This window comes from Mobula hypostoma, chromosome 10, assembly GCF_963921235.1.
Source record: "Mobula hypostoma chromosome 10, sMobHyp1.1, whole genome shotgun sequence".
Taxonomy (NCBI): Eukaryota; Metazoa; Chordata; class Chondrichthyes; order Myliobatiformes; family Myliobatidae; genus Mobula; species Mobula hypostoma.
In genome coordinates, this window is record NC_086106.1 from 81,408,775 (window position 1) to 81,419,877 (window position 11,103).

The 11,103-nt window shown below is 37.4% G+C and overlaps 1 protein-coding gene across 8 annotated transcripts in view; it reads left to right on the plus strand.

Annotated features, from left to right (window-relative positions):
* klf8 (Kruppel like factor 8) overlaps positions 1 to 10,478 on the plus strand; it is a 190,439-nt gene extending 179,961 nt beyond the window's left edge. For 4 of the 8 annotated variants that reach the window (XM_063060723.1, XM_063060726.1, XM_063060727.1 and 1 more), the window contains one exon: positions 10 to 10,478. In XM_063060723.1, coding sequence (XP_062916793.1) covers positions 10 to 191 — 182 coding nt within the window. In that variant the 3' untranslated portion in view covers positions 192 to 10,478. The remainder of the gene's footprint in view (positions 1 to 9) is intronic. The other 4 variants (XM_063060720.1, XM_063060721.1, XM_063060724.1 and 1 more) reach the window with 1 other exon arrangement.
* The last annotated feature ends 625 nt before the right edge of the window (positions 10,479 to 11,103 follow it).

Below are 11,103 nucleotides of genomic sequence, written 5' to 3' on the forward strand. Positions count from 1 at the left end.
CTTTCCTAGGAGAGAAGCCCTACAGATGCACCTGGGAAGGATGTACATGGAAGTTTGCACGCTCCGATGAGCTGACAAGGCATTACCGCAAGCACACTGGCATAAAGCCTTTCAAATGTTCGGACTGTGACCGGAGCTTTTCCCGCTCGGACCACCTTGCACTGCACCGCAGAAGACACTTGATGATGTGAAGGTACTTTAAGCCAACCTCACATCAGAGTTCTAGCTCTGCCTCCATCCCATTGTTCAGCATTGCTGAATTCTGACAGCATCTGCTGCTAGATGGCACCTGTGGATGCCAAGTTAGAAAGAGAGAGAGAGAGAGAGAGAGAGAGCCCACCTGCCCTCAAAGACTGTGAAACTGTTCAAACCAGCTTACCTTTTGATGTTATGTACTGACTGCATTTATGTAATTTAAGCTAGGCCTGTCATTTTTGTCATAAATTTTTCTTGATTACGTTAACACAGGGCAGAAAAAAGCAGGCAGCCTTTTTATTCACAGCCTAAATCATGTTGAAATACAACTTCATCCTTGTTGACCTATAACTTAAGGTTTTATAAAAGCAGAAATTATGTCAGTATGAGTTATTAGTGTTGTGTCTCTCAAAGAACAAAATATTCCTTCCACATTGTATCATTATATTTCACATTTAATGTGAACCATTTGTACAGTGGGAACTCCTAACATTTTGACTGATTTTAATATTCCATTTTAATGTGTTTTATCTGCTCAGTGCTGAAATACATAAACTTTACTGACACAAAATGATTTTCTTTTCTGTGTTTCGCTTGTGCATTGCACATGGAGACATTAAGCAGGTATACTCATCAGCTGATAAATACCTTTCCTTCCCCTGGTAGCGATCTCCCTGAAGAATTATGATATACTGTACAGTATGTCTTTGATTAATGTCTCACTCCACCTCAAAGTAATAGGTAAATCTAGCTGTTCAGTGTGATTTGCTATAATCAGCCCTACTTTGTTTTGTTCAGGCTTGTAGGAGGATGTTGGCAAGCCAGTATTCTCTTTTCCTTTAGTTATTTTGTTGTTATCATGGTATTTGTGATCTTAAACACGTTAATACTGTTTTCATTGTGGCATTCCCAGTAAAGTTACAGCTCCTTCAGCAACAGAGATCAAAGCTGGTGCTGGCACCCACACAGGCTTTGGTTGTTAACTGTTACCAACTGGTATATCTTCTGATACGTCTTGGCAATAACCTTAGTTGCCTACTGTGAATTTTTCTGCTTGTTACAACATGAAACCATTTGGGAGTTACATGGTATAAATTTAAAAAAAGACTATGTACGTTGGTTATTAAAAGTTAACTATGAATGCTTCATTATTAATAAATGGATTTAAGATTAAGATTTACCATTCACCCCATTCATTTTTGTTCAGTTTGATGAACTGTGAAGCTAGATGCAAAGATGTGGAGCTTTCCCCAAAGCACCTGGTGTTTATGCATTAACACATACGTATAAAGTGGCAGGTTGGGAGGAGACTTCAGCACGAAGCACCTTGCTACCAGGATGGGTTAAAACTGCAGCTGTCCAAGAATGCAAAATATATGACCTGTCTGCTGTGTTGTGCTGTTTTTACTGCCCTGTGAGGTATTGGTTTGATTGTGTAATCTATTTATCTTGTGTGGTAGTTTGTAGATTTAAAAAAAACTCAGCCAGACCAGCAAATTACATTTTAATCAGAGTAAATGGAAGTTTCTGGAATGGTCTTCAAGCTTTTATTGGTGTAAGAGTGATCTCTAGATTTCATTAATAAATGACTAATGCTGATCAAAAACCAACATGCACATTTAATTTGACTTTTTGATATGTAGTATGAATGTACTGACATCAGGATCGGAAATTTAAAGATGCTTTTACGGTTTGTTGGGAGTTTGTAATAACATTGTTACATGGATAACAGACAGACAGTGGAACCCCATAAACAGAGTTATGGTTCTTTACCATTTAAAAGTGAAAATGTCATTCTAGGTGCTCCATTAAAATAATTCTAAATTCTTATTCCTGTTGTTTTTAAATCTGAAATGGGACTGCTGTTGATTATATTTTCAGCAGACCAGTTACTGGCTGTGGAAAGCTATTGAATCCAGTATCGGTAAAATTGATTTAATCCCAATGAAAGGTCTAGGCCCGAAACGTCAACTGTTCATTCCCTCCATAAATGCTGCCTGACCTGCTGAGCTTCTCCAGATTTACAGCATCTGCGGAATCTCTTGTGTGTTAATCCACAGGTAGACTGGAAACATCCAGAAGCTGAACAATATTCACTCTGTGTCTGTTTCCATTATTTCTTTTGGCCAGTTTTCCCAATTATATTGCCTTTTGATGTTTAAACAATAAATGATGCCCAAAAATCATTGAGAGAAAAATCATTCTTTCAAACTTTGTGTAAATGGTGCTCATGGCAAGATGTACTTTATGTAAACAGCAAACATCAAATGGAAATTGTCTCTAAATTTGCATTCACAGTAGGCAGGATATTCACTATAGAAAAAAAAATTGTGTTTAAGGTATAATACTTGTAATGTCACATCTTTCCAATTTTTTGCTTTCAATATTTCACAGAAGTAGATAATATTCACAACAGATGTGATGCTGTATGGTCTCAATTTATCTGGAGCCCTTTGATACCCAATGATATCTGTCTACTAACAAGCTGTTACCATCTCTTTTTGCCAGAAACTTCCTATTGCACTGTGGCCTCCTCTCCACACATTTGATTGTGGTTTTTCTCACTGTTAGAAGCCATCAGAGTGCAATGAGGCCTGTAACAGAGATAAAAATGATGGGCCTTTTTGTTTATTTCAAACCTTTGGTCTTGTCTGCTAACCATTTTAGGAAGGAAATGTGAACATGATACAAAAATGGATTGGACAAGTTGTTGAAAAGCTGCTGCAACCTGCAAACCTAACATTTGATGTTTCAAAGCTGTGTCCATTTTCTAAAACTGAATTCAAACAATTTTTTTTAGGTTGTAGTAATTTTTATAGTGAAGATGGTCGATGTTGATTCTTTTTTAAATGTAGTGTTTTAAATTCCCTATCATTGACAATTATTTAATTGTTTAAGCTTGACTTTGGTTTGTTCTTTTGCTAAGATGCATTCGCTTTGCACTTTAAAAATTTTCCCTGCCGTATTCTTGTTTGTAACTGCAGATTTTCTTCTCCCTAAGCGGTGGTCAAAATGGATAGCAGCTGAGTCTTGGTGGGCTTTACCAGACTTATTAAACTGTTACAACATCTACCACAGAAAGTGGAGAAACTATTAAAGGTATTTAATGAAGTACCATGCTTTAATTGACTGCCATTTTAATGTTGTAAGTGCATATAACAAGTGGATACAAAGTGCAAATGTACACTTCAACACTTGACACCACCGGAATCTTGAATCAGGAAGATGAAGACGGAGTGACTGCACTTTTCATTTTTGGTTCATTTTTTCACATTAAAGAAATGGGCACAATGTTCCACTGTCTCCAGCCTCCCCATTTAGAGCAAAGAACTGTCAATCATAAGTAGCTCTGCCATTGCAGAATTTCTCATTGAACAAGACTGTCTGTGCTACCTGGCATGGTGTGGAAGCGTACACAGTAACTTTGCCATTCTGTTGAACTGGAGAGAAGTTGTGGTCCAGGAATGCATAAAAATAGCAAAGGGCCCTCTGTGGTACCAGTTGCTAATGTCGAAAATGAATGAAACGCTGCTGTGAAGTTTTCAACATCACTGTTTGTGAGTGTTGAGAATGTTTGAGCAATATTTTTGATTTTGTCTGAAATATTTTTAATGTTAATTTGTGTGGAATTATGGAATGCATAAACAATAAACTGCCTAATTGGTTCCCACCGGTTTTTAACATGATTGAGTTTTCAGCTCTCTGCCACTGCCTGAGTCCTGCTGGAGCCTCATACGTGTATGCTTTGTGAATTGATGTTCAATCACTAAACAGTGTCTTTATGTGGAAGACCAGTTACTTAGGTTAGAGGTAATTGTTGTCATCCTGGCAACCATTAAATGTTTGAAGACCAGAAAGGAATTTCAGGGTCTCATGAAAACTTTTCTTCCTGAGGCCAAGAGATGCTAAAATTCTTGGCCATTACGTTTTCTTCCATTACCTTACTCCCTCTCCCATTTGCGAATGGAAATTGAAAATGTTAGCATATCCAGGTATCTGAGCTTCTGATTTATCCATAATTAATTAATTCAAGTTTATTTTGAATGATCAAATTGAAATTTTTTCATTTGATGTCCCTAGATGTAACGACCCATTTCAAGCACTGTAGAAACCTTAATAGTTAACTTGATGTGCCTTGGCATGTTGGGTAAATCAAACGTAGTTAAAATCAGATAGAAGGCTACGTCAACGTCAAGAGTAAGAATTGACTCTTCATTAACCAGATACACTTAAGCTTCTCTTTTAGATGAGGCGTTAAGCTGAAGTTCTTTCTGCTCTCTATTTTGTATATAAAAGTGCCCATGGGGGTTTTACTAAGAGATCTCTGACCTAATCCTGAACCAGCATTAAGAAAATATGATCATGTATTTCATTCTGCATGTGTTAAAGTAAATTTTAAAATTGTATATTAATCATCTGGGCTACCTTTTCTTTCCTATCCTCTTATCTCTACCCACAGTAATTGAATGGGAAGTAACTGCTGGGTATATTGTAATGGTTCGGACATTCATGAAGAGGAGTATAGGTAGAGATTAGCTGAAAACAATGGAGAGCCTGCTAATTCTTTTTAAATGCTACAGACTTGTTTTTTTCCCCCTGACATCAAGCATGCTTGACTGTGTAAGTTATATTCCCTGTAACAGTTTTCATGAGCAGTAATAATTGGAGCAGTTATATTTTTTGGTGTATTTTCCAATTCAATGCCTAGAGTAGAATTCCAAATTTCTACAAGACCTCTGAATGATTAGCCTTCCCTGTAACTATTCATGACGGACTTTTGTTGCTGATGGCTGTGATGGATCTGCCACGCTGGTAGGTGGCTGATAATGAACTTGCTGGGCAGTTGGTCATCTGATTTGCTCTTCTCAGCTGCTCACTTTGATTAAGGCACTGAGTTATTTGTGTTGTTTAATTTGCATTGTGTGTTTTTGCACAATAGGAGGTAAGGAATTGTGTGTGTGAATGGCCAAAGAAATTTGCTCACAGCCTGGGACATGTAGTAAGTGCCATAAATTGTTTTTCTGGGAATTCTAGAACATTCTTCCAGATTTCTCATGAAAAATGCAGCTCATAATATACACTCAGTGGCCAACTTTATCAGTCCTGTACCAAGTAAAGTGGCCAGCTGGCGTAGCCCATCTACAGAACTTCAAGGTTCGATGTGTTATGTGTTCAAAGATGTTCCTCTGCATATCATTGTTGTAACGCGTGGTTCTTTGAATTACTGTTGCCCTCCTGTCAGCTTGAACCAGTCTGGCCATGCTCTGACCCTCTCATGAACAAGGCGTTTTCACCCACAGAACTACCACTCGCCAGTATTCTGTTGAGTTTTACACCATTCTCAGTAAACTCTAGAGATGGTTCTGTGTGAAAACCCCTTGAGATCATCTGTTTCTGAGATACTCAGACCATCCCATCTGGCACTAAGTAATTCCATAGTCAGAATCACTCAGATCACATTTCTTTCCTGTTCTGATGTTTGGTCTGAACAACAGCTGAACCACTTGACTATGCCTGCATGCTTTTATACATTGAGTTGCTACCACATGATTGGCTGATCAGATATTTTCATTAATGAGCAGGTGTACCGTATAAAGTGGCTAATGAGTGTATCTTCTTGGGATTGGTCAGCACACAACTTGTAGAGTAGCGTAGAGCAAATGCACTTCTACACATAAGCATTCACAACAGCTGGCTAATCTGCTAAGTATTTCTGTGTTTTTCTTATGTTTTAATACAAACATCAACTCTGGGTTGTGTTTACCAAACTCTCAGAGGCAGAATACAGCAAGAAATGTGTTTTTTTTTAAATCTAGGGCTGTTATTCATGTTTTGTAAGCTTCAGTATCTGTCCTTGAGTTTCTGATTAATATCTATTTTCAATTACTTGATGTATGCCCTAATGAAATGGATATTAGGATTTGCTGGTGACTCCATTCAAAGAGAGTGAATATCTAACCTACAAATAATAAAGATCTGATGACTATTTGACCTATTTACTTTGTTCCAAAACTGATGTTGGAAGTTTTCAGGACTAGACCCTGTTCCCATTAATTGTACTGTAGGCACTGTAAATCCTGCTTTTGTTTATGTTAGACACAAATGCTTTAACAGGGCATTAAAACTCTGGAAGCAATGTTTCTTTTTATATAGAGGTTCCATATGAAGATCTTAATTTAAAAACAGTCTCAGCTTGTAAAATATTTTAACATTTGTCAGGTTTAGTGCTGTGAAATTCAAAGAAAAAGTTTTGATAAGAGAGCACCTGTGATTTAGTTTCTGTTTGGCATTGGGAATCTATTTTGTATCTATTCCAAATTGTACATTTGGGAGGAAAAAGAAAGAGTAGCTGCTGAAGCTATACAGTACATTTCCCCAGCAGTAATAATAGTTGCATATTGAGCTAGTAGAGAAATTGTAAATCTGATAGACTTCCTCCACTTCGAGCAGTTTTCTAATTCATGTTCTCCAAGCCAGGTTAACCGTTGTATGACTCATGATAAAAAGTAATTTTTTTAAAAAAAAGTTTTCAGCTGTTGCCATAAGGTGCTAGATACCATGGAGCTGCCCTTCCTGAACTGGGAAGTGATCACCATTTTGGAAATAGTTAGTCACTGAATTGGGTCAACGTGAATTTTGGTGCTCCAGTAATGTTTCCTATCTGAGGGTGTTAAACAGCTAGAGAACAGGAGAATGTCTACCCAGTATTCAAATATTAATTGACAATTTCTTAGATAGTGAAATTACTTTTTTCAAATATGGAGGGGTTGGCTGCTACGTTGAAGAGTTATCTCTGCTTTGGTTTCTACATCTTGCTCCTGCTTTGCTCTTTAAAGCTGTACACATTTGCAAAAACACAAACATTGAGATTTCTATTTAAGGGAAAATGCATTGGTGAAGTATGAAAGGTTGGTCATGGTGAAATGGGTTTCAGGGAAAGGTTGGAATTGAGTGATTTACTTAATTGTTAATGGGGCATATCCTAGAATTGTATGTTGTATGCAAGTATAAACCTGCCACTGACTTGTACTTGAGACGCTATCCTGGGTAACAGAATTACTCGGTAAACATTGCATCTGCATTTCTGCTGTGCCACCTTTAAATGGAATTTCTTCTTGGGCATAATTTTTTGCTTCCACTGTACAGGGTCTCATTTACTGAAATGCCACTGCTCAAATCTGGAATAATTGATATGACAGCTTTATCAGATCAACCCTATAGGATCTAACTTCAATCACCTGCCCTGTTTGATAGCTAAGATTATTTTTAGGTTAAACACAGTTTCCAGTTTAAAAACAAAACAACTTTTGGGGTGATGCACATGAGGGCAATAGTTTCTTTGTTAATTTTTCTCACATTGAGTTGTGTTTTTCTCACATTGGGTGGGGCGTAGGAAAGAAACATATGCATCCTATTAATGTTGGTCAATTCCTTTGATCCTTTGTTTTGTCTATCTTGTTTTCTTTCTGACCCTTCCTAAAATCTAGGGCCTTTAGAAGCTGTTAGTCCCTTTCTATCATTTAATTTCATGGCTGCACAGAGCTCACCAAGTGTTTTGTACATATTGATCGTGTAGATCAACATTTTATTTTTGAAGGTGTTTCAGCTTGAGAACATTTCAACAGATTAATGTTCAGATATCTGGATTTGTTAATCAAATTGCTGGGGTTGCTAATTAGTAAAGAGTTGGGACCCTGAGCAAATTCGCATGCCTGACAGACCTAACCTAATGTAACTGAGTTGAGTGGTAAAGGCCATACTATTGTCAAGCTCTTGGTCCTATTCCTGCTATGTGAGGTTTCTACTCAGTCTGAGCTGGAGTCACCATATGACAAAAAGAATTCTGGGTGAAAAGAGGCTACCATTGAGAACATGGTATAGAGTTCTCCAGCTCAAGGCAAACTGGGTCAAGGAAGAGGAGAAGCCCCAAATGGATCACTGGACATTTCTTTTTGAGGCCGAAAGAACTCTCCTTTCTCAAGGCAACCATCATCCTGATGATAACTTGCCTTCCTGTCTCAAGAGGCCCTGAGCATGGCTGATGTTGGCTTTGTTGGGTACAACTGTACTCTGCGAGACATATAGTCTTGGGTTCCTTTGTTTTATATTCAATCAGCCTTGAAGTCCAAACCTGGGATTAATGATGGCATTGACAAAAATGCTGACGAAAGCTCTCGGTACCAATTTTATTATGTTTTTGCATTCAGTTTGTGTTGGATAGAGTTTAAGATTTGGGTTATAGAGTTTTCCCTGTACTGCTCTTCTGTTAACTGTATCTACTAGATAAACAGTCATTTGAAATTTTAAATGAAAGAATTATGCTGAACATTTTTGCTAGCCATTCTTGTAAATAATTTTGGCAGATTCCTCAAATTCCAAGATTAACTTTACTGAAGTGTCGCAAGCTGAGGGAAAGAAAACAAAAAGCCATTAGCAGCTCTTTGCAATTTATTGGTGTAACCCATACTTTGGATAATGTATGTTAAAGTGCACAGAGCTCACACGTTCAGCATGCAGTGGAAGTGCATGTTGGCCCAGTTTACATTGAAGCTTTGATTAGAGTAGGTGTAGTTCTTATAATATCAATGCTGCTGTTACATGCAACATTTCTGTAGTAAATTGGCTAATATTTTGAATTTTGTATTTATGTAGAATGTACTGTAATTATATGCATTTATTTGATTTTCACCAGAAAATGTGTTACTTTAAACGTACTGAATTGTGGAGGATAATTTTAAAAGTAATTCTGTAAGTTCTGTAAAATGATCAATGTGAATGCATGTTAATGGTTTTTACAGTTCTGATAATGAAGTTGTATATAGGTTTATTATACAATTTTAAATCTAGTTACTAATCCATGTGTGTTGCAATCGAGATTGACAATCACAAACCCATCAAACAAATGGATGGGATAATTTGTTATATTGCAGAATTTACATTAGAGATTTGCCATGTGAAGTTCTTAATATCTGATTGTTATGGGTCGGGGATAATCCTATGAATTTTAGTGAATTTCTGTATAATAGTGTCCATTCTTGCTAACTTTCATGGATAAATGATGTGTTTTACCTGTTTAAACCATTGTGCAAAATAAAAAAAAAATGCTGTTTGGAGATAAATCTAAGCTGTTTGTCTCTGAAAATGTAAAATTCAATGCTTGCTTTGCAGGCTGCCAGGTTTTTAATTTATGATTCCAAGCTTCTGCTATGTCATACTGAATTATTTCCTGGCATATTGGACCATGGTCACAAATGAAGAAGTGTGTCCGTACAGTATGAGAGCATTAAGAAGAATGGCGTTATTACAAAGCATCTAAGTGCTTCCATTATGTATTTTAAGCTAAACAGGAGTCATTTTATATTGGAAAAGGTGAGGAGCTTTGAGACTATTTGGCCCTGCTTGCTTTTCCCGATGGTGGCTTAACCAGCAGTTTCCTTCAATCACAACGTATATCTCAATTCGTCCCGTATCCAAAAATTCTATTTTTGTCTTTAAAACTTCACTGTAATAAAAAAAGAAAATTGTCATCTTGTGAATGGCCGAGCTCATGTATTGAGAATATGTTTGTTGTTTCTGGACACCTCAGCCAGGGAAATATTACCCCTGCACTTAAGCTATTAAGCTCTGAAAGAATTTTGTTTGTTTTAAAGGTGATTAATTCCCATTTAAAAAAAAACAATGGAATACACACCCTGTCTGTTTTCTCCTCATGAAACCAAACACCCCGATTTAGGAACCAATCAGGCGAACTTATGCTGCACATATCTCTGCTTCCTTAGATGGGGAGATGGGGCTTTTACGTGATATTCCAGCCATGGCCTCACTGTGGTCTTGTATAATTGTGTTAAGACATCTTTACACTTGTACTCAAATTCTATTGAATTAAAGGCCAACGTAACATTCATCATCATCATCATTATGTGCTGTGTCGTTTGACGTAGGCGATCATGATAATTGTTCTTCGCAAGTCTTTCTGCAGAAATGTTTTGCTCTTGCCTTCTGGCCAATATCTTTTTAAGACAGGTGACTCCAGCCATTATCAACACTCTTTAGAGATTGCCTGGCATTAGTGGTCGTTTAACCAGGATTTGTAATATGCAGCAGCTGCTCATATGGCTATCCACCACCCTGCACGCATGGATTCACATGACCCTGATTGTGGAGACCAAGCAGGTGCTACACCTTGCTCAATAGTGACTTGCGGAGGGAAGGAGGGTCTTGCCTCTCCTTTGGTAGAGATGTATCTCCACCCTGCCACCCAATATTAGCTTTGTTAATTGCCTGCAGAAACTAGATATTGACTTCCAATGACTAGTATGCAAGGATGACCAGGTCCTTCTGAACACCAAAGAGCCTTTCAGCTCCTCACCAATTAAAAATGCTCTACTTTTCTACTTTTTGCAGCAAAGTCGATAGTATTTTAATTTTCCACATTTGTTATCTCTTTGCACATTTACTTCAACCATCTATATGATTCTAAAGCTTCTATACATCCTCTTCACAACCCACATTGCCATCAAACTTCATATCCTTAGCACAAATTTCGATACCTTTCCCTTGGTCCCTTATTCAAAATGTTGATATAGACTGTGAAAAATCTGAATCCCAATTACAGTACCTGATTCACAGCCTCCAAACACCAAAATAACAGGGTTCTTCTTGCTCTATTTTTTTTCCATTAAGCAATTCTCTGACTATTCTAGTGAACTATTACATTTTGTTCAATAATCTCTGACGTGTTACTTTGTTGAAGGTCTCCTGCAAGTCCAAATACATCACATAAAATGGTTGGTTTTTACCTATTCAGCTTGTAACAATCTCAAAAACCTTAACAGATTATATCACATATGCTTTCCCTTTTCATATTCCATGTTGTTCTGTACAATACCCGACTGGTGGCCTAGAGGC